The 25,198-nt window shown below is 38.5% G+C and overlaps 2 protein-coding genes across 5 annotated transcripts in view; both read left to right on the top strand.

The window, feature by feature from the left end:
- Nucleotides 1-25,198, top strand: part of FGF13 (fibroblast growth factor 13) — a 532,825-nt gene that overhangs the window by 144,684 nt on the left and 362,943 nt on the right. The gene's annotated exons all lie outside the window — the stretch shown is intronic.
- On the top strand, nt 3,969-4,892 carry LOC122435433 (RNA polymerase II subunit A C-terminal domain phosphatase SSU72-like). The gene has a single exon (XM_043459608.1). It carries the CDS (start codon nt 4,059-4,061, stop codon nt 4,641-4,643), a length of 585 nt encoding a protein of 194 aa, XP_043315543.1. The 5' UTR covers nt 3,969-4,058; the 3' UTR covers nt 4,644-4,892.

Consider the following 25,198-nt stretch of genomic DNA (forward strand, 5'->3'; position numbering starts at 1 on the left):
TCACTTTCCTTCCAAGGAGTGTCTTTCAATTTCATGGTTGCAGTCACCATCGGCAGTGATTTTAGAGCCCAAATAAATAAAGTCTGACACTGTTTCCACTGTCTGCCCATCTATTTCCCATGAGGTGATGGGACCAGATACCATAATCTTAGTTTTCTGAATGTTAAGCTTTAAGCCAACTTTTTCACTCTCCTCTTTCACTTTCATCAAAAGGCTTTTTAGTTCCTTTTCACTTTCTGCCATAAGGGTGGTGTCATCTGCATATCTGAGGTTATTGATATTTCTCCCGGCAGTCTTAATTCCAGCTTGTGCTTCTTCCAGCCCAGCGTTTCTCATGATGTACTCTGCATATAAGTTAAATAAACAGGGTGACAATATACAGCCTTGACGTACTCCTTTTCCTATTTGGAACCAGTTTGTTGTTCCATGTCCAGTTCTAACTGTTGCTTTCTGACCTGCATACAGGTTTCTCAAGAGGCAGGTCAGGTGGTCTGGTATTCCCATCACTTTCAGAATTTTCCACAGTTTATTGTAATCCACACAGTCAAAGGCTTTGGCATAGTCAATAAAGCAGAAGTAGATGTTTTTATGGAACTCTCTTGCTTTTTGATGATCCAGCGGATATTGGCAATTTGATCTCTGGTTCCTCTGCCTTTTCTAAAACCAGCTTGAACATCTGGAAGTTCATGGTTTACGTATTGCTGAAGCCTGGCTTGGAGAATTTTGAGCATTACTAGCATGTGAGATGAGTGCAATTGTGCGGTAGTTTGAGCATTCTTTAGGATTGCCTTTCTTAGGGATTGGAATGAAAACTGACCTTTTCCAGTCCTGTGGCCACTGCTGAGTTTTCCAAATTTGCTGGCATACTGAGTGCAGCACTTTCACAGCATCATCTTTTAGGATTTGAAATAGCTCAACTGGAATTCCATCACATCCACTAGTTTTTTGTAGTGATGCTTTCTAAGGCCCACTTGACTTCCTGTTCCAGGATGTCTGGCTCTAGGTGAGTGGTCACACCATTGTGATTATCTGGGTTGTGAAGATCTTTTTTGTACAGTTCTTCTGTGTATTCTTCCCAACTCTTCTCAATATCTTCTGCTTCTGTTAGGTCCATACCATTTCTATCCTTTATCGAACCCATCTTTGCCTGAAATGTTCCCTTGGTATCTCTAATTTTCTTGAAGAGATCTCTAGTCTTTCTCATTCTGTTGTTTGCCTCTATTTCTTTGCATTGGTCACTGGGGAAGGCTTTCTTATCTCTCCTGGCTATTCTTTGGAACTCTGCATTCAAATGGGAATATCTTTCCTTTTCTCCTTTGCTGTTCGCTTCTCTTCTTTTCACAGCTATTTGTAAGGCCTCCTCAGACAACCATTTTGCCTTTTTGCATTTCTTTTCCACGGGGATGGTCTTGATCCCTTTCTCCTGTACAGTGTCACGAATCTCTGTCTATAGTTCATCAGGCCCTCTGTCTATCAGATCTAGTCCCTGAAATCTATTTCTCACTTCCACTGTATAGTCGTAAGGGATTTGATTTAGGTCATACCTGAATGGTCTAGTGGTTTTCCCTACTTTCTTCAGTTTAAGCCTGAATTTGGCAATAAGGAGTTCATGATCTGAGCCACAGTCAACTCCCGGTCTTGTTTTTGTTGACTACTCACCATATAAACCAAAATAATGCCATTTGCAACAACATGGATGCAACTAGAGATTATCATACAAAGTGAGCTAAGAAAGAGAAAGACATACCATGTGATGTCACTTATATGTGGAATGTAGAGTATGACACAGATGAACCTATCTATAAAATAGAAACAGACTCAAGGACATAGAGATCAGATTTGAGGTTGCCAAGGAGGAGGAGGGGAGAAGGATAGACTTGGAATTTGTGGTTGGTAAATATACACTATTACATGTAGAACTGATCAATAAGAAGGTTCTGCTGTATAGTACAGGGAACTTCCTCCATTCTCCTGAGATAAATCATAATGAAAAGGAATATTTTTTATATATACATATGTATTTATGTAAAACTGAGTTACTTTGCTGTACAGCAGAGATTGGTTCAACATTGTAAATCAATTCTGCTTCAATTTTTAAAAAAGAAAAAACACTTCATGTATATAAAAGAACCCAGATAAAGTATGTTTGCATGTGTATGTGTGTGTATGCTCTCTAAACTTATAATCACTAAGGACAAAAAAACCATGACTTTGAACAAGTATATACCTTAAATGAAAATAAAGGACCAAAACATCTTCTAAAGAATAAGAAGAAAAAGCTTTCCATTTATAACTACTATAATGGAGTGAGTCCCCGATAGGAAAAGTAGAAGCTTTCATAGGAAAAAATATCATTTCTGAAACATGGAAACACTGTCGCACTAACTAAAACACAGCCTTTGAACATAATAGGAATTATCCCACTTTGTTTAATGAAAGGACAAAATTGACTCTATTTTAGTGAGCTCAGAATGTCAGCTACTTTCAAGCACACAAGCTCTATTTCCTTAGTTATTTATGTAATTTATGAATAAATACTAGAATTAGAGTTTATTTGCAAGGTAAATTGCAAAATTTGAATGGAAAAAAAATTCCATTTACATAGTAGCAAAACCCATAATAAGTTCGGAGCTGTACCTAACAAAATGTATGTCTTTTAAAGAAATATTATGAGCTTTTATTGAATTCCATAAACAATGAACAAAATTTAAATAATAGAAGATATATACCATTTAAATTGTTTGGAAGATTCAATATGATACATAAATCAATTCTCCACAAATTAACTTGCAGTTTAGTGCAATTCCAATCAAACTCTCCAACAGATTTTTTTCTAGAACTTGGCAAACTTGCCCTAAATCTATGTGGAAAGAAGGTAAAGATTAGTCAAGAATCTCTACAGAAGAAAAACAATATGAGAGTAGCTCTATAAGATGTTAAGAATTGTTATTCACCCATATTAACAAAAATGTGATATTAGTACAAAGACAGACAAATGTACCAATAGAACAAAATTGAAATTCCAGAAACAAACTCATACATATATGAGAACTTGGTTTATGACAGAGGAGACATTACAAATCAATAGAATAGTCCTGGGAAAATTGGCTATGTAGATGGAAAAAAAAATTCCTACCCTATACTATACAGAAATGGAAACTCAAGATGGATTAATGATATAAATGTTAAAAGCAAGAATTATTTGATCCTGAAAAAGATGAAGAATATCTTAATGATCTCAAAGTAGGGAAAGGTTTCTTAAAAACACAAAATGAAAACTATACAAGATAGATACATTTGCCTTCATTAAAAGTAAAGACTAGTTGATGAAGTATATACCACAAAGAAAATTTAAAATAATGCATCATTATGGGTGCTATGCACCATGGTGGGAGCTATTTTTAGTTCTTATAAATAAGGAAGGATTAACATCTAGAAGGAGACGGGACATTAATATCTAGAGGAGAAGGGACGCCAGATGATGAGATGGTTGGATGGCATCACCGACTTGATGGACATGAGTTTGAGTAAGCTCCGGAGTTGATGATGGACAGGAAAGCCTGGCGTGCTGCAGTCCATGGGGTTGCAATGAGTCGGACACGACTGAGCAACTGAATGGAATATCTAGAAGCTGTACTCTAAAAATCATTATGAGAAAGACAGATATTCATTAGAAAAACGTACAAAGGATATTAGCAGGCATTTTACAGAGGGATAACCTGATTCAACTATGGTGGTGGTGGTGGTTTAGTTGCTCAGTCGTGTCTGACTTTTACGACCCGGAGGACTGTAGCACCTTGGCTCCTCTGTCTATGATTTCCGAACTGCAGTGGCCCTCATCTTGTGGCCCAGCGATCTGGGCCTGCGCGAGGAGGCTGCCAGGACACATTATACACGCCCACACCATACGTCCTGGTATTCTACGTTGCCAGCGCCGCAGCTTCCACTTCTGGGTGTCGTGGCCACCGTCTTGCTTCTGTGGAAACGGCAGGAGTTCACAGCAGGAGTTCAGAAGCGAAAGTTCTGAGCTGTGAGTCTCTGTGAGTGTAGCCGCAGTCATGCCGTCTTTGCCAGTGCGCGTCGCAGTGGTATGCTTGAGCAACCAGAACCGGAGCATGGAGGCGCACAACATCCTCAGCAAAAGAGGATTCAGCGTCCGGTCCTTTGGAACAGGAACAAATGTGATGCTTCCAGGACCAGCACGTGACAGGCCAAACGTCTATGATTTCAGAACCACGTATGAGGAGATGTACAAAGACCTCCTTAGGAAAGACAAAGAATACTATATGCAGATTGGCATTTTTCAGATGCTGGAAAGAAATAAGAATATTAAGCCCAGGCCGGAGAGGTTCCAGGAGTGCACAGATCCGTTTGACCTCATCTTCACCTGTGAAGAGCGAGTGTATGACCAGGTGGTGGAAGATCTGAATTCCAGGGAGCAGGAGACCTGCCAGCCTGTGCATGTGGTCAACGTGGACATCCTGGACACCCACAAGGAGGCCACCCTGGGAGCGTTCCTCATCTACGACCTGTGCCAGTCCATCCAGCTCATGGAGGACATGGAGAACGGGATCGACAAGCTGCTGCAGGAGTTCGAGGGAAAGTACGGCAGGAGCTTCCTGCACACCGTCTGCTTCTACTGAGCCCAGCCTTATGTCCATCCCACCGCTCGCTTGAAGCCATTTTCTTGACTTTCCTTTTGGTAGTACTTTTTGCTTCCTGATACTTGCTTGGATCCTTAGTTATTCTGCCAGTGGACGTTAGCAATATCCAGTAAACGGTACTGTATGCAGTGAGAAGATACGGAAATACCAGATCACAAACAAACGTTTTTCCCGTCCCACTTTACCTTATGAGTACAATCTTGACTGTAGTTGTTTTTTTTTTTTTTTGTTAACCGAAAAAGAGAAAACGGTTGATAGACATTTCCCCCAAGACATCTGCCTCTCACCAAGCGTCTCTTTTCTGGCTTCCCTAATTGCTTAGAATGTAAGAATTCCTGAATAAAGCAACAGGATCAGCTTTTGAAAAGAATTCTGCCACAGATGTGAATGGTCATTAGTAATAATATTAACAAAAGGTATATTGGAGTGGGTTGTAATTTTCTTCTCCAGGGGATCTTCTTGACCCAGGTATCGAACCTGGATCTCCTACATTGCAGGTGGATTCCTTACCGGCTGAGCCACAAATGAGAAAAGGTTCTCAACCTCTCAGGTAATGAGGAAAAGGTAAGTTAAACTCAAAATAACTTTTCACAAGGGTCAAAGTAGCCAACATAAAAAGATGTTGACCCTTGTCTTTCCCAAGGGAGGGTCAAATTAGCAAAAATTAAAAAGCACGATCATGCCAAATGGTCATACCACAGAAAAATGCGGGGGAACTTGAAGTTCTAGTGGGAATATAAATTTATACACCTCCTTTGGAGAGCATTAGCAATATCTAGCAAAGTTGAAGATGTGCATGCCTTATTATGGTCCCAAAGTCCCTCTTCTAGATGTTAACCAGGGAGAAATCCTTGCATGTGTGAGAAGACATAAACCAGAATGTGTATTGCTCTATCAAAAGTGAATGGCCAGATATGAGAATGAATTAGTATTATCAGTGGCACTTTGAATGATTGAATGGTATCCACCCATTCATCAATAAAGATGAATCTGGAAAATAGTGTTGCATGTACAAAGTGATTTGGAAAAGGATGTGTGCTACATCTGTGCAAAAGAATAGGGAAGTGGACATTGCCATGCCAAAGGGTTTCTTGGGACCTTTGGGTAGTGGGCCACACATAGTCCAGAAGGTTCCCCTGAGGAGATGGTTGGAAAAGTTAAGTCCTATCTTCTGGAGTTTGACAAATCTGAAGTAGTGGAGCAGGCAGACCCTCCTGGACAATTTCACTTAAAATATTCTCTAAGTTATTGTTCTTACCCTTGAAGAAATCTTCCTTTACCTTATAGAAAAGCCTGGTGTCATACCATCCATTATTGTGGCAGTGACTCAGGTATGCAGTGTGGTGGCTCTCTGCTGGGAAGAGTAGAAGGGTCAGGTGACTCAGGATTTTAGATGAAGAGGCTAAGTTTATCACGGAAACTGTGTAGTTTTCTTCCCTCTCTTTATGCATCACTGAAAACTGAAAGGGTTCAGTGATTATTTTTTTAATCACCTAACTTTGGGTTGGTTTTTGTGCAAGATTAAAAAGTCTTTCCTTAAATATTCAGCAGAATTTTCAGACCTTGGCTGTATTAATAATGAAAGTGATGCTTAGATGCTTAAAATACTTTCTCCCCTCCTCATTTCCCGTTTTTTTTTTCCCCCTCTCTTAGAACATAAAAGATGAAGGCAGTTCTGAAGAGTAACTTTTCAGTTGATTAATCCTCTTGAACTCAGTATAGCTTTCAAAGGGAGAAAGGGCCACCAGCATAGATCAAATCAGGACCTCATCTCATGTGGCTACCCAGGTTCCTGTTGCCATAGTTTAGGTGGTAGGATTCATGGGTCCTGGTGTTTGATCTAAAATCCTCTCTGCATGTATGATAGGATGTGACTGAACAGTGTATTTCTTTGAATCTTTCTGTCCATTCTGGGAACCTGCAATTACATACATTTGTTGAGATACAGCATGGTGCTAATTATAGAAACTCACTTTTTTCATCTCATTTTGGTATACTTTGCACATTATATGAGTGTGTATGCATACTCTTTTAATATCACTAGACGAATGCTCAAATCAGCAAATAATAGAGGAGTTTGGACCCAGTCCACTATTTAAGAAAAGACATTTTCATCATTTATATGAACAGATCCATGGTTGGAGTTTTAAAACTCTCTATAAGCGTCAAAAAGATTTTCTTTTCCATTTATTTTTATTAGTTGGAGGCTATTTACTGTACAATATTGTAGTGGTTTTTGTCATACATTGACATGAATCAGCCATGGATTTACATGTATTCCCCATCCCGATCCCCCCTCCCACCTCCCTCTCCACCCGATTCCTCTGGGTCTTCCCAGTGCACCAGGCCCGAGCACTTGTCTCATGCATCTCACCTGGGCTGGTGATCTGTTTCACCATAGATAATATACATGCTGTTCTTTTGAAACATCCCACCCTCACCTTCTCCCACAGAGTTCAAAAGTCTGTTCTGTACATCTGTGTCTCTTTTTCTGTTTTGCATATAGGGTTATCGTTACCATCTTTCTAAATTCCATGTATATGTGTTAGTATACTGTTGGTCTTTATCTTTCTGGCTTACCTCACTCTGTATAATGGGCTCCAGTTTCATCCATCTCATTAGAACTGATTCAAATGAATCTTTTTAATGGCTGAGTAATATTCCATGGTGTATATGTACCACAGCTTCCTTATCCATTTGTCTGCTGATGGGCATCTAGGTTGCTTCCATGTCCTGGCTATTATAAACAGTGCTGCGATGAACATTGGGGTGCACGTGTCTCTTTCAGATCTGGTTCCTCAGTGTGTATGCCCAGGAGTGGGATTGCTGGGTCATATGGCAGTTCTATTTCCAGTTTTTTAAGAAATCTCCACACTGTTTCCATAGCGGCTGTACTAGTTTGCATTCCCACCAACAGTGTAAGAGGGTTCCCTTTTCTCCACACCCTCTCCAGCATTTATTGCTTGTAGACTTTTGGATAGCAGCCATCCTGACTGGCGTGTAATGGTACCTCATTGTGGTTTTGATTTGCATTTCTCTGATAATGAGTGATGTTGAGCATCTTTTCATGTGTGTGTTAGCCATCTGTATGTCTTCTTTGGAGAAATGTCTGTTTAGTTCTTTGGCCCATTTTTTGATTGGGTCATTTATTTTTCTGGAATTGAGCTGCAGGAGTTGCTTGTATATTTTTGAGATTAATCCTTTGTCTGTTTGCTTCGTTTGCTGTTATTTTCTCCCAATCTGAGGGCTGTCTTTTCACCTTGCTTATAGTTTTCCTTTGTAGTGGCAAAAGCTTTTAAGTTTCATTAGGTCCCATTTGTTTATTTTTGCTTTTATTTCCAATATTCTGGGAGGTGGGTCATAGAGGATCCTGCTGTGATTCATGTCGGAGAGTGTTTTGCCTATGTTCTCCTCTAGAAGTTTTATAGTTTCTGGTCTTACATTTAGATCTTTAATCCATTTTGATTTTAGATGCAATTCTAGAATTCTCAATCACCTTAGTGATGTTCTTCATGAAATTCCACGAGGGCATGGGCTTTGTCTGTCTTGTTCACTGTGGTAGGGCCCAGTGCAATGCCAGGCACATGGTAGGACTTCAGTATTTTTTAAATGAATGGGTGGATAGATAGATGGATGGATAGGTTAATGGATGGTTGAAGAGAAGAAAGGGAGGAAGGAGAGAGGATGGTAGAAATCTGTTTTGAGAAGGACTTCCATGAGGAAGGTGTTCACTTTGCCGGAACACTGACTTTTATATTTAAAATGTCTGACCTCTTACTTCAGATACCCAGAGTGGCAGCCACAGGATACATGCTATTTATGATTTTGAAAATGTTTGAAGCCCATTCCAGGGAGTAAGAGAAGAAGAGCACAGCAAAGCTGCCCTGCTCCTTTTTTGGCTTTAAGTTCAAACATAGCATTCAAGATGATACAGGTATTTGATTGTGTAGAGTTAATATTCCCCCAGAAGGTAGAAACAGATGAAGTATAAATAGCTTCTTTAAATTTTTTTTAGGAAACTAATTTAGGAGAATGGCTTCATACAGAAAAGTGCACAAATCCAAAATGAACAGCTCAGTAAATGTTTACAAATTGAACAGACTGTTGTAACTAGCACCCAGATCAAGAAAGACAACATTACAAGCGCTCTAGAGGTCATTCTTCTGCCCTGTTTCAGAGTATACTCCTCACTACCTGGGTAACCACTGTAATTTCAAACACCATAGATTGGATTTTCCTATGCCAGATATATGTGTGAATGGCTTATTTAGCTGACTGTGATGTTTTCAAGGTTCATTCATGTTGTTGCATATATCAATTCTCATTTATTCTTATTGCTGACTAACATTCCACTGTGTTGTATTTCTGTAAGATTACAAAAAAATCAGAATGAACTTTTTGGCCAACCCAGTATGTATACACCGATTCGGATGTATGTTTTTACTTCTTGGCTATTGTAAACAAAGTTCCTATGAACATTTGGGTACGAGCTTTTGTGTGGACATATATTTTCAGTTCTCTTGGGTGGATGCCTAGTACTTGCATTGCTGGGCCCTGTGGTAACTGCAGGCTTAACTTTTTGATCAACTGCCAAACTTTTCAAAGTGGCTACTCCATTTTATGTTCCTGTCAGTAGTTGGTAAGAATTCTATCTGCTCCAGATCCTTCCCAACCCTTGGTATAGTCAGTCTTAATTTTTAGCTATCCTGATGGGAAATCTATGTTTTCTTCTCCATAGGTTTTGATGCCTTGTTATACTCAGAACATAATTTGAAAGCTGACTTCTATAGATTACCTAATCTTTAGGTCATTTCTTATCAAAGGCATTAATTAGAACAACTAACCTTTCCCTCTCTTTTCTGAAATATGTGGAAAAAGCCTTCAAGGTTTAGCTCAGTTGCTTCTTCTACCAGAAAGCCTTTCCTGAGTCCTCTTCACCCAATCTATATGTGTTGACTTCCCTCTGAAGGCTCATTTCCTTTTTGTGTCTTTCAACAGAGCCCCAACACAAAGTAGGTGCCTAAATATACCTTTGTTGAGTGACCCTATTGTACTACTAGACTCTATTCTACTGTGTTGGCCAAGAAGTTAATTTTGAACTTGGCCAAATGAACTTCTTGGCCAACCCAACACATCCAATTATCTTTGCGCCAAAGTTCTAGAAGGAACTTAGATGTCATCTGCCCAATCTTATCACTTTATTGGTAAGAATCTTGAAACTCGAAAGATGAATGGGCATAGCCCGACAACCAGAGCCTAGTGGGCATGTCTCCTGACTCCTGTTCCAGGGTGCTTTCTACCTATTCAGACAAGCTTCTTCCTGCATCTTTGCTTCCCCTCTGCCGTTAATTCTCAGAGACAGAAAATTTCCAGGGCTTAAATTGAAAGTCAAAGAAACAAACCTCTTACGATCATGGAAACTGCATTATCCAGCACTGAAAACTACCATCAGTTAAACCAGAGAAAGGAAACTTGAAGTGACTTTTCAGCAAATACAGTTTTTAATGATACACATATAATATCTTGTTTTGTTTTATACTCTGATCATGATTAAGAATTTCAAATAGCTCAGGAAGAATTAAGAAGATTTACACCCACATTATTACTCATAACCACTTAGAGCAAAGAAAGAAATCTTTTTAAAAGATGTTTATTGCTTTCATACCAAATGAGAATCTGAATTAAAATGATTCCCAGCACAGTCTTTTGGGTTGAAAGTACATTCAGCAGTTTTCAGAATCCCTTGTAATAACAACAATGCTCTGTAATTTCATGGAGTTTGTAGTTCTTCAAAGGAGGTTAGGGGAAGATGCTGTGAACATGAACTTCCTGATCCCCGTCATGCCGTGAATGCCCTGGGCCAATCTTGTTATCACCTGCTCCTCAGATGGAGAGTTTAACACTCTGCCTGGCTGTCCAGGTTTCAAGATTTGACCCCATGGTTCGCTGCGAATTTACTTCAAATATAAGAACCTTGGTTCTTCAGTAATTATCTGACCCTCAGTTCCTGGGCTGTAAAATGTGATGATCTTGTACCCATTTCAGAGAAATAATGTATGGCAAGCACCTTGTTCTTAGTAGATCTTCCTCGTATGGTAGCTACTGTTAGATCTCTGCTGGAGAAGGCTGTGGACTAGGAAAAGAGGGCTTTGTGGATTCCCTAACCCAAAATATCCCAAACCATTCATTCACTTATTTTTTGAGAATAGATTGACAGCTTCCTATTTCTGTAGTGGGGGTGAGGGGCATGCAAATAAAATTCCCACATTTAAGCATGTCACATTCTGTATTGTTTTTAGCTCATTGGTTTCTGTAAATGACAGTTATTACCAGTGTTAAGCTCTAACATACTAAAGGCTAACAATGTTGGAAAGAATATTTCAATCAAAAAACCAGTATATCACACATCATAAAAAGATAAGAACTGATGGATGAGCTAAAGTATCTCCTGTCTAAGTAAATGGTAGAAATAAGCTTCAGGGACTTATGATTTATACTAGCTCCTGGATCTGGAAGACCTCATTGCTCGATTAATGGTCTAAAACAGGCAAAAAAATATGTTTTTCTTTTTTTAAGCCAGGAACACTTTCAGAATGGGTCTGAAATCAGTCATGTGCTTAATCTGGAACTCTCAGAAACCAGTGCTAACTTCTGTTTTCTGGAGCAAATGCAGAGCAAGAGAAGCTGCGAGGAAGGCTGCAAGGGCTGGAACATGCCCTTTGACCCAGAGTCAGGAGACCTGGCCTCTTACTTCAGATCAGTCACTGCTTTAGACTGGGACCCTGCACTTGTCACCTTGATGTTGTGAGCTTCAGTTAATCTCATCTGGAAACTCTCTATCCAGGCAAAACTCTTAATTATAAACTACATCCTGTAGATTTATAGGATTCCACAGAGGTGCTTCAGGGATCACCGAAGGAGGCATTCTGAGATCTTAGTTCTCACCCCTAAGCCAAATATACAGAAGATCACTTCTCAGGGTTGCATTTGAATAAAGGGTTCCATTCGAAGTCCTGAGTAAAGCTGCAGGTGAAGTGATCCTCAGAGTTCTTTGGTTCTAAGTAACCAACGTGGTTCTGAGTAACCAAAGTGGACATCTCATTTTAAAATTACTGATACGTTAGCCAGCCCTTAGCCTACAATGATGGTGGCAATAGATTTACCTACTGTACTACCCAGGTACATCCCAGACCTAGATTGTTTGATTTTGTGATGATTCAGAATCATCACAGGAAGGTTGAATTAAGACAGTGTCGTCTTACTCTTACTCATTTTTATCTCTATGTAGTATATTTCATGGGGCTCTAAGTATACTTAATAGGTCTCTGATAACTAGAATGTTCAATTGATCCATCAGTGCCATTCCTCAGTTATGCTGACCATCAGTAAGTTTATTGAAGCAGACAGTGAACAATTTGAATTTGGGGCAGTGTTTCTCACACTTACATAGATGATGTCATGAGGAAGAGCCAGCAACAAGCCGTGTGTGTGAGTGTTGGTCAATTTTTTTTTTATAGACGTATAGTAAAGGCTGATGTATTTGAGGCATCGAGTTATTTCAGGCAGCCTGCATTCACTGTGACTGAAAATGGTTCTTTGGAGCAATTCTATTTCCAAGTGACTAAAAAACACAGGCATGAAAGCAGAAATCTAGATTCTGTCAGGATATACCCAGCCTCTCCAAGAAAATAAACTGGAGGTGTATTGCACATTCCAGCTTTAAATCTGGCCTCTCTCTGAGTGACAGTGGTGCTATTAATGTCCTTTTACTTTGGGGAGAGAACTTCGTGGCACTATTGATGCTTTTATGTGCATTTCTCCGTTTATTTTCAGCGTGTTTATCCATTTACCTCTTCATTCCTTCATTTTTGCTTCACCTTCTTCCTCTCGAGGCTGCAGTGCTTTTGCAGAAATTTGACTGCATCCATGGATTCTTGCAATCTGAAATAACTGACAGGGTGCCTGTTGCTACAGAGCCAAGTTCTGTGGTAGACACTGCTGTAATACAGTGATGATGAGCTGCTTTTGTTAGTATGTTACTGCATTTTGTAGGGTTATGTTTTGAGGGATTTTCACTCTAGGTGAGGCACTTGTTTAAGATTAGTGAAAGAATCAGTGATTGAATCCAAGATGGAGGTTGGGGAGAAGACTTGAAGGGCATGGGTCCTCCTTTTTTTTTTTTCCATTTATTTTTATTAGTTGGAGGCTAATTATTTTACGATATTGTAGTGATTTTTGCCATACATTGACATGAATCAGCCATGGATTTACATGTGTTCCCCATGTAACAGCTATCTTACTCAAACTCTTCCAGAAAATTGAAGAAGAAGGTAAACTTCCAGACTCATTCTATGAGGCCACCATCACCCTAATTCCAAAACCAGACAAAGATGCCACAAAAAAAGAAAACTACAGGCCAATATCACTGATGAACATAGATGCAAAAATCCTTAACAAAATTCTAGCAAACAGAATCCAACAACATATTAAAAAAATCATACATCATGACCAAGTGGGCTTTATCCCAGGAATGCAAGGATTCTTTAATATCCGCAAATCAATCAATGTAATACACCACATTAACAAATTGAAAGATAAAAACCATATGATTATCTCAATAGATGCAGAGAAAGCCTTTGACAAAATTCAACACTCATTTATGATTAAAACTCTCCAAAAAGCAGGAATAGAAGGAACATACCTCAACATAATAAAAGCTATATATGACAAACCCACAGCGAGCATCACCCTCAATGGTGAAAAATTGAAAGCATTTCCCCTGAAATCAGGAACAAGACAAGGGTGCCCACTCTCACCACTACTATTCAACATAGTTTTGGAAGTTTTGGCCACAGCAATCAGAGCAGAAAAAGAAGTAAAAGGAATCTAGATAGGAAAAGAAGTGAAACTCTCGCTGTTTGCAGATGACATGATCCTCTACATAGAAAACCCTAAAGACTCTCCCAGAAAATTACTAGAGCTAATCAACGAATATAGTAAAGTTGCCGGATGTAAAATTAACACACAGAAATCCCTTGCATTCCTATACACTAACAATGAGAAAACAGAAAGAGAAATTAAGGAAACAATACCATTCACCATTGCAACAAAAAGAATAAAATACTTAGGAGTACATCTACTTAAAGAAACAAAAGACCTATACATAGAAAACTATAAAACACTGATGAAAGAAATCAAAGAGGACACAAACAGATGGAGAAATATACCGTGTTCATGGATGGGGCATGGGTCCTCTTAAGTCATTCTTTGGCACGTCTAATCTTCCTATATCTCGTTGATTTGTTCACATATATCTCTTCCTTATTAAAGTGATTGCTGTGAGAGCAGGGTTTGGACTCTTGTGGGATTTCTGGGGTTTAGCACACTGCCTATAGAATTGGCTATGTGCATTATATTCAGTGCATGAGAGAAGGAGATTAGAGCCATAAATTGGGAGGGACTGTCCTAGAAAAGCAAAATGTGGTGAAGATATAGTGCTATGTATTGTTTGGTATTTTCATTGATCTCAAGGATGAGGAAAATTTTAATGATTGAGCTTTGAACTGCAAGAGGTAAAGATTTGACTCTCTCCCAAATATTCATTCCAGTCTTACTCCAAAGGTAGCCTAGATTGTTTTCCTGACGACCCAGTACACAAATGCACTTATCCCAGAAATCAGAAGAAATGCCATGGGATTCCAAAACTTACTGCCATCTGTGCCACAAATGACTGAATTATGAGAAGTTGTTTAGTCAGCAGATAGAAATAGCATCTGCATAGGCAGACAACAAACTCAGATGTCTTTCCTCTGAGATCCAGCTGCCATTCTGACTGATGGCAAGCTCCCAGCCCCTCAAATCCTAGAATTGCAGAGCAGAGGCACTCTACCTGAGTCAGAGACTAGAAAATGTAGGGGTTGCACCTAAGCCACTTTTTTGACACTCCTAAACAAATAGATTCATTTTAATTCATTTGTCTCTTGGACTCAGGTTGACAGATGGGTAGAGAAGTGAGAGAGAAGTATGAGTGACACTTTAAAAAATTGAGTTTATTCCAAGAATGCAAGGCTGGTTCAACAATTGAAAATCTATCAGTGTGACAGATTTGAAGCAGAAAAACCATGTCATTGATAAATACAGAAAAAAAGAAAGTACTTTTGAGTTTTAAAAATCATGAATGAATGCTCAATTTTAAGTAAAACAAAAATAGAAAGCTACTTCTTTACCATGATGTAGTATATTTATTATAAACCAATAATAAACATCATGATAAATGGAGAAATACAAATGGCATTTCCATCAAAAACAGGAACAAGACAGGGATTCCTACATCATTGCTACTATTCAACATTGTTTTACAGATAATCATAGTATTATATATCAAGGAAAAGAAATTAGCTTTATAGATAGGAAAAGTGACAATTATTTGAATACAATATCAGTAGATATCTATGAAAACCAGACGACTAGAGGATAAAATCTCTAGAATGAACAAGAATTTAATATGGTGATTTGATGCAACATAACTATAAAAATCAATTGGTTTTTACTTACAATAGCACCAATTTAGATTGAAATAAGACAAAATGCAATTTACAATAAGATGTAACTAAATCATCTAGGAACAAAATTAGAAAGATTCAATCTATGTGAAAAGCTATAACATTTTATGTAATGGCAGAATGCAATATCTGTTCAAGGCGAGAGATATACCATGCCCCTGTATGGAAAAAATTATTATCTTAAATACTTAGGATTTTTTTTAACTTGAGGTGATGATTCTGGAATTCATGTGGAAGAATAAATATGCTAGCATTGATAAGGAAATCTTGTAGGAAAAAAAGTGTGAGGGGAAAATTCTCATGTCAGAAAAGAACAAATCAGTATGATATTGACCCAAATTGGACAAAGAAATGAACAGATCAGAGTGGAAGTTATAGATACAAGAAAATATGTGTGTGCATGTGCCAGGTTGCTTCAGTCGTTCCTGACTCTTTGTGACCCCGTGGACTGTAGCCTGCCAGGTTCCTCTGTCCATGGGATTCTCCAGTCAAGAATACTGGAGTGAGTTGCCATTTTCTTCAGGGGATCTTTCCGACCCAGAGATCAAACCCACGTCTCTTAAGTCTCCTGCATTGGCAGGTGGGTTCTTTACCACAAGTTATATATGGGAGCCTGCTAATGCTAAAGGACTTAGTGAAGTCAAAAGGAAAGACTGGCTTTTTGTTTTTATTTTTTTTCCATTTATTTTTATTAGTTGGAGGCTAATTACTTTACAATATTGTAATGGTTTTTGCCATACTGTTTTTATTTTTTATTAAAAAAAGTCTTAATTATTTTGTAATTTAGGAAGATAAAGTTTACATCCCATACAGTTCACCCATTTAAAGTATACAGTGGTGGTTTTGTTAATAAGTATATATAGAGAGTTCTGCTACCACCATCACAGTCAAGTTTAGAACAAGAAACCCCATACCCCTTAGCAATAGCTCTCATTTCTTCCCAACCTGCACCCCCCCCATTTAGATAACCACTATTCTACTTTGTATATCTTACTGATTTGCATTTTCTAGACATTTCATTCCTATGAATGAAATAATATAATTTTTTGTGACTGCCTTCACTTAATGTTTTCAAGGTTTATTCACATGGTAGTATATATCAGTACTTCATTCCATTTTATGATTAAATATTACTCCATTTTATGGATACGTCACATAATTTTTCTCTTCAATAGTTGATGAACATTTGGGTTATTTCCACTTTGGTGCAACTGTGAATAATGCTGCTGTGTATGTTGGTGTAGAAGTGTTTTGTTTGGACGTAAGACGTTCTTATCCCGCTTGAGTAGGTCAGTTCAGTTCAGTCACCCAGTCATGGCCGACTCTCTGTGACACTATGGTCTGCAGCACACCAGGCCTCCCTGTCCGTCGCCAACTCCCGGGGTTTACTCAAACTCATGTCCATTGAGTCGGTGATGCCATCCAGCCATCTCATCCTCTGTCAACCCCTTCTCTACCTGCCTTCAACCTTTCCCAGTATCAGGGTCTTTTCCAATGAGTCAGCTCTTCACATCAGGTGGCCAAACTACTGGAGTTTCAGCTTCAGCATCAGTCCTTCCAATGAATATTCAGGACTGATTTCCTTTAGGATGAACTGGTTGGATCTCCTTGCAGTCCAAGGGACCCTCAAGAGTCTTCTCCAACACCACAATTCAAAAGCATAAATTCTTTGGTGCTCAGCTTTCTTTATAGTCCAACTGCTCACATCCATATATGACTACTGGAAAAGCCATAGCTTTGACTAGATGGATCTTTGTTGGCAAAGTAACGTCTCTACTTTTTAATATGCTGTCTAGGTTGGTCATCACTTTTCTTCCAAGGAGCAAGCATCTTTTAATTTCGTGGTTGCAGTCACCATCTGCAGTGGTTTTGGAGCCCAAAAAATTAAAGTCAGCCACTGTTTCCAATGTTTCCCCATCTATTTACCATGAAGTGATGAGACCAGATGCCATGATCTTAGTTGTCTGAATGTTGAGTTTTAAGCCAACTTTTTCACTCTCCTCTATCACTTTCTTCAAGGGACTCTTTAGTTCTTCTTTGCTTTCTGCCATAAGGGTGGTGTCATCTGCGTATCTGAGGTTATTGATATTTCTGTCTGCAATCTTGATTCCAGCTTGTGCTTCTTCCAGCCTAGCATTTCTCATGATGTACTCTGCATATAGGTTAAATAAGCACGGTGACAATATACAATCTTGATGTACTCCTTTCCCTATTTGGAACCAGTCAGTTGTTCCATGCCCAGGTCTAACTGTTGCTTCCTGACCTCCATGCACGTTTCTCAAGAGGCAGGTTAGGTGGTCTAGTATTTCCATCTCTTTCAGAATTTTCCACAGTTTGTTGTGATCCACACAGTCAAAGGCTTTGGCATAGTCAATAAAGCAGAAATAGATGTTTTTCTGGAACTCTCTTACCTTTTTGATGATCCAGCAGATGTTGGCTATTTGATCTCTGGTTCCTCTGCCTTTTCTAAAACTAGCTTGAGCATCTGAAATTTCACGGTTCACGTACTGTTGAAGCCTGCCTTGGAGAATTTTGAGCATTACTTTACTAGCATATGAGATGAGTGCAATTGTGTGGTCGTTCAAGCATTCTTTGGCATTGCCTTTCTTTGGGATTGGAATGATAACTGACCTTTTCCAGTCCCGTGGCCACTGCTGAGTTTTCCAAATTTGCTGGCATATTGAGTGCAGCACATTCACAGCATCATCTTTTAGGATTTGAAATAAGCTCAACTGGAATTCCATCACCTCCACTAGCTTTGTTGGTAGTGATGCTTCCTAAGGCCCACTTGACTTTGCATTCCAGGATATCTGGCTCTAGGTTGGTGATCACACCATTGTGATTATCTGGGTCATGAAGATTTTTTTGTGCAGTATTTCTTTGTATTCTTGCCACCTCTTCTTAGTATCTTCTGCTTCTTTTGGGTCCATACCACTTCTGTCCTTTATTGTGCCAAATTGTGAGGTTATATGGTAACTCTGACTAACTTTTTGAGGAACTGCCTTGTGTATAGCCTTTTAATTTTTGTGGTTGTTAGTAATCATGTATGTTCAATGACATTAACTTTTTTTCTTTTAAGAATCTCAGAATAGTTTATTTCCTTCCTATTTGTAACCTTTTCTTTTTAAAAATTATTTGTCCAGCTTTATTGAGATATAATTGACATACAGCACTATATGAGTTTAAAGTGTGCAGCATAATGATTTAACTTACATACAAATTTTTAAATATATGGTGTTAGAAGAAAATAAAAAGTAGAACCTCTTCACAGCTACAGAGATACATTCTAGATGTACTAAAGGTGAAATGTAAAGAGAAGACTACTGAAGTATTAAAAAGCAGTGTAAGAAAATATGTATATGACTTTTGGGTGATGCTCCTTCTCTTTAAAGACAAAACAACTTTACAGACTTTATTACATAAAAATGATCTCTTGGGAGAAAATATTTGCATATTTCTGGCAGGAAACTTTGATATTGCTAATACACAATATATGCCCATATTCATAACAAAAAGAAACTACCTAATGGATACATAAACAGAGGATTTGAACCAGTAATTTAAAGGAGAAAGTACAGATTTGTTGAAGCATTTATTTGGAATTTTAAAAAACTGAAAGGAATCTGAGTGAACATCCATAGGGAAAACGCAAAACTGAACAGGTTCTCAATTTTGCTAATCATCAGGTAATACCACATTAAAACTTGTCATTTTATTTGACACTAGTCCAAATAAAACAGATCAATAACTGACATTTTCCAAGTGTGTGGGGCAAAAGTACTCCCCTGCTGTCCTGCTGGGGGTGCAACTGACTGTAACTTATTGAGAGAAGAACGTGGCAGTATTTATTAGCATATAAATGTGGATACTCTTTGATCCAGCAATCCCATTTCTAGAATTTATCTGATGGGTGAAAGGTCATTCCATAAGTATATATTTACAGGAAAATTTGTAGAAGCATTTACATGTCCTTCTACAAGTGAATAGTTGAATAAATTGTGATAGTTCTCTCCTTTGGAGTAATATGCTTCTAGATAAAGAATTCTATAGACCTGTCTTGCTATCTATAAACTTGAAAGACTGTCACTGTATATAATTAAATAAAACAAGCTAATTTTACAGTTGCATATATAGCATGATCCCATTTGTTTAAAAAGCAAGCCTAGTGGGAGGGGGGATCAGGATGTGGAATACGTGTAAATCTATTGCTGATTCATGTCAATGTATGACAAAACCCACTGGAAAAAAAAATAATAATAATAAAAAAAAATAAAAATACTGATGAGAAAAAAAAAATAAAAATAAAAAAATAAAAAGCAAGCCTAAAAAAAAAGCAAGCCTAAATATGGGCATGTATAATCTTGTTTGTTTATATGGAAAAATAAACAGAAAACTGTTGATGGTGGTCACATCAGGGCCTGGTATTAGGTGAGTCAGGGGAATGTTGTCATGCTGACTTAGTTACTTTCGTATTACCAGAGAACAGTGAGCCAAAGAGATGAATTATTTCATTAAAGCTAAAAAACCTTGAAAAGTAAATAATGCCCATTCAAGGACATTGAAATGCAATTCCATTAAAGAGAATGTAAACTAATACGCACAAAGCATGTAGTGTATAAAGATCTGTGAATACATTTTCTAATTCAAACCTCTAACTGATCTTAGATAAGAGGATGCTGTATCTCCATGTTACAGGTGAGAAAACTGAAGCTCCATGAGTTTGACTAAGTTGCTTGATGTCATGCAGCCCATCAGTGGCAGAACTGACATTTGAAACCCAGTTCTGATGGGCTCAAAAATTAGTGTTAAACCCTGCACTATCTAGAACCTGGGAAGATGTGTTAAAAGTGATGAGTTCTTGGATCATTAAGAAAATATACCCAGACATTGTTAGCATAACGATGATGTATGTGCATTATAGTTCAAAGAGGAATTTGAGTATCCAGGGAATCCAGTCTCTTGATTCCATCTTGAACACACACGCCTTTCAGATCTCATGAAGTGGATACATGAGCAACTTGAATGACTGAAGTAAGAGAATGCTGATTGAGAGCTTTGCATTCACATTGGCCTGGTATCTTGTGGCAGACGAGTTTCCTTCCTTGCTGTATTCTCTGAACAGATGTTCAGCCTTTCTTTGTAGACCTGGAAGGATGAGCAGTAGTGGAGGGGGTGCTTCTAGCCCCGTCTCTATCTTTAATCCTCTGCTGTTCAATCTTGAATTGGATGAGGTCATAGGAACCACACTTGTCAGGTTTTTCAGTTCTGTTGATGGAGACGAGGGATGCCAGTAAACAACTTACCATTATTTCCAAGTAAAGAATTAGTTGAGAAATAAAATTCAAAAGGCAGACAGGTGGAGGCAGAATGCTAGCAATATTACCCATAAAGCTGATGGGAGAAACTGGCTTTAGATCTATTACTGAGAAGTGTTTGCTAGCAGTTGTACCTCCACCCGACTCCCTTAGAGTCCTCATGTCGAGACACTGGGACAGCAAACCTGAAGGAAAAGTTAGGCCCATTGGATAACCCTAACCCTACATTTACCCAGGATGCTGATTCTGAGCAGAAAGGTACAGAAAAGACTGAATCTCTAGTACTTAAGCACTTTGAAAGAATTTTGGCAAAATATACATGACATAAATTTTATCTTTTAAAACATTTTAAAGTGTACAATTCATAGTGTCGTGCAACTATCCATCTCTGTCAGTTCCAAAATATTTTTATCACCCCAAAAGGAAACCTCATACCCATTAAGCCAGTACCCCCTCATTCCTTCCTTCCAACTCCTGGCATCCACTAATCTATTTTCTTTCTATGAATTTGCCTGTTCTGGCAATTTGAGGAGTCATACAATATGGTGCTCTCTGTCTGGCTTCTTTGATTTAGCATGATGTTTTCAAGGATTCACTTGTGTTGTAGCATGTATTGCTATTTCATCGCTTTCCATGGCTGAAAAATTTGCCAGTGTATAGACATACTACATGCTTCCTGGGTAGCTCAGCTGGTAAAGAATCCAACTGCAATGGAGGAGACCCTGGTTTGATTCCTGGGTCAGAAAGATACCCTGGAGAAGAAAATGGCACTTTCCATTTATGTTTCCAAGAATACCGCTCCAGTATTCTTGCCTGGAGAATCCCCATGGACAGAGGAGCCTGGCGGGCTACAGTCTATGGGGTCGTGAAGAGTCGGACACGACTGAGTGACTAAGGACAGCACAACACAGACATACTACATTTGGTTATTCATTTAGCCATTGATGGAGATTTGGGTTATTTCCACCTTTTGGCTATTGTGAATAGTGCTGCTATGATCTTTTATTTTCAAGAATTAGTTTGAATACATGCTCTTGATTCTTTGGGGGTAGATTACCAGAGAGTGGAATCTCTGATGATATGGCAATTTTATGTTTAACTTGTTGAGAATCCCCCAAACTGTTTTCTACACTTGTGGCTTTTCAATATAAACGAGCTCTTCCTGACTACGCAGGGTAGCCCAATGCATGTACACTACCACTTAGGTAGCTTACTCCTCTTTTTAGAGTAGGGTAAATCACAGGTGGGTAACAGCCAGGGCTATTACTCCAGCTGAAGTCCCTTCATGTATACACATCAGATGGGGGAATGTATCACACATCCCCAAAGATGACACACATCTGAGAGGAATAACTGACACAAGCTAATTGAGGACCAGGGAGTAATGTGCCAGGGAGTGTGACAAGCGTTGTAAAGATACAGAATCAAGGAAAATTTTCAGTCCTCCATAGGCTCAGATTGTAAAAGCTGCATGTAGATGTTTAGAAATGAAATAATGCACTAATCGGAATCTGTAATACATTAATAAAATTTAATTGTCTGAAATTCAGATTTAACATTATAATGGTGATGTCTTTCAACGATAAGTGAACTCACTCTTTCATTACATCAGTTCATAAAGTATTTAAAGGGCCATGTCTAAAAAATTCGGTTGAGATGAGCACTGCACAAAATTGAATAAATTACAGTGGATCATCTATCTATTAAAAATAATGTTTAAGAAACCAAACGGAATCATTAGCTGTACTTTATTATTAAAATCAAATATTTTTACATATGTAGATGTTAGTAGGTAGGTGACATACACTGCAGTAATTATATTTGACAGTTTCAGTTTACAGTTGAGAATTGACCATCATTGTGTAATATATGCATGGTTCCATCCCTAAACTCCCAAGTTCAGGTACCAACAATGAGCTGATTATATCTTCACTGACTGCACTGTATCACTGCCTGGGATATTTATAGGACCATAGCTGTCCATCCTTGGAATGCCTTGTGGCCCAAATGACTCATTTGTTATGGATCTGCCTCCACATACCCAAACCTGTGTTCTGCATGATTGGTTGCCACATTATTATGTACCACAGAGAGTATCCATCTCTTGCTAAGAATAACAGCACTTTTATATAGATAGAGCATAGCTCAGGCTTTTCAAATGGAAACAGACACAGGTAAGAGTGTTTACATTATCTCTGTGTATAAATTTCATTTAAACTCTTAGGTACTATAGACGTGCCCATTCTTCTAGCTAATGGCTAAATGCCCAGCATGATCGAATACTATGATGGAATATTCTGATAGATCAGCAGTTTTACTCATGTGCTTGAATCATTCAGGCTGTTTCCTCTCTGTGACAGGCTACTAAACACATAAACAGTTTTTGAGTGTTTTTGACAGAAGAATGGGCATCATTTTCTCTCTAGAGAAAAGCCACTTTTGTGCTTTGCTATCTTAAGATTTTCAAAAATCATACTAGTGCATTTTCTATGTTGTTCTTCCACAATCATTGAGTATTATGATTTGTTTTTTTTTAAAACCAGATCCACCTAAAACCAAGTTCCTGGGTGAGTTTATGATTAACTTCTCTATCCAAAACTTTATTCCTTTTCTTGTCCCACCCCTTTTCCTCTTAGGACTGAGAAATATTGAAAAAAAAAGGGGGGGGGATGGAAACCAAGCAGGACCTTGTGGGACCTTCTCAGAGAAACCCCTCTATGTTTCCTGCTTCTTGTTTGGCCCTCCCAGCTTTGCAAATAGCAGACTCAAGCAGTAATGATGAGAACAATACAGTCATAGGACTCCTAGTTCCTCCTGAATGAATATAGGTAATAATCTGATGTGTTATCTCTGAGTCTTTCTGCATTAACTAAAACCTCCACCAACATGGAGGACATGACTACATGTTAAACACAAGCTCATAGACCCCAGACTGGTTAGAAGCAGAAAGTTCAAATTTCCGAAATATCACCCTGTTACCTCACCACCAGTCAGTGAGGAGAGTGTTGACAAGCTGATCACACACCCCTGACCCTCATAACATTGCCTTTAAAAACCCTTGCCTGAAAGCCATCAGAGAGTTTGGGTCTCTTGCCGTCCGTTGTCTTCACTTGGTGCCCTGCAAATAAAAACTGTACTTTCCTTTACCAAAAGTCAGTTTTAGTAGATTGGCTTTGCTGCATGTCAGGTGGGTGTACCTGACTTAGGTTAGTAACATTTTGTTCAAATGCCTGCTTTCACATTAAATAAAAAACTTCTCCTCTGTACCCCAGTGTTCATCACAGCACTGTTTATAATAGCCAGGACATGGAAGCAACCTAGATGCCCATCAGCAGATGAATGGATAAGGAAGCTGTGGTACATATACACCATGGAATATTACTCAGCCGTTAAAAATAAATTCATTTGAATCAGTTCTAATGAGATGGATGAAACTGGAGCCCATTATACAGAATGAAGGAGGCCAGAAAGATGAAGACCAATACAGTATACTAATGCTGTATATATAATATGTATACATATATATGATATATAATATATGTAATTATATATATAATATATAATACATATATATGATATGGAATTTTAAAAGATGGTAATGATAACCCTATATGCAAAATAAAAAAAGAGACACAGATGTACAGAACAGACTTTTAGACTCTGTGGGAGAAGGCAAGGGTGGGATGTTCAGAGAGAACAGCATTGAAACAAGTATACTATCAAGGGTGAAACAGATCACCAGCCTAGGTTGGATGCATGAGATGGGTGCTCAGGGCTGGTGCACTGGGAAGACCCAGAGGGATGGGATGGAGAGGGAGGCAGGAGGGGGGATCGGGATGGGGAACACATGTAAATCCATGGCTGATTCATGTCAGTGTATGGCAAAAACCAGTACAATATTGTAAAGTAATTAGCCTCCAACTAATAAAAATAAATGGAAAAAAAAATCCAAATTGGTGTGGTTGGTGTGATTAAAAAATATCCATTAGGGTTAATTGAAGAAGTTAGGAACAATTGCATTGCAACTAGAGTACAGAATCAAAGTTACCCAAGCAACTGAGTTCTATTAATATATTGGGGTTTACTTGAAAGAGCAAAGCTAAAAGGTGGCCAATCACAGTGCTGAAAATACACTAAGTGCTTAGTCAATGTGAGTTAAATGGATGAATACATGTAATTAATTAAAAAGGAAGGTCATCCAGGATATAATTTGAGGTGTCAGTGGGAGAAGTCTGTCCTACCGAAGAGACTCAGATGGAAATTCTGTTCCAATCATCTCACCGTATATGAGCATCAGTACTTTTCTATGCACGTTCTAATCCTAGCTAATCCTCTCAAGAGCACGATTTTATTCATTTAAATGTATTATAATAGAAAACAGATGTGCTTATTCTATTCCACATAATAGGAGATTTAAAAGAAACCTTTGTTGTGTCAGCATACACGTTGTATCGGTCTACTGAAAGTTGTCTGAGCTTCTGTTTTGTTAGTCAAGTCTTGATCTCCCTTCCCAGTCCCCCAACCCCTCCAAGGGATTGATTCTTAAGTGTCCTTTGATATTGCCAATCTAATCTACATTCTCTTCCCTGCTGTTGAACATCTCTGTTGCCCTCCATTTCTAAATTTCTAGCCCCTCACGCGAGAAATGCTTCAGTGA

The sequence above is a fragment of the Cervus canadensis genome, chromosome X, assembly GCF_019320065.1.
Source record: "Cervus canadensis isolate Bull #8, Minnesota chromosome X, ASM1932006v1, whole genome shotgun sequence".
Taxonomy (NCBI): domain Eukaryota; kingdom Metazoa; phylum Chordata; class Mammalia; order Artiodactyla; family Cervidae; genus Cervus; species Cervus canadensis.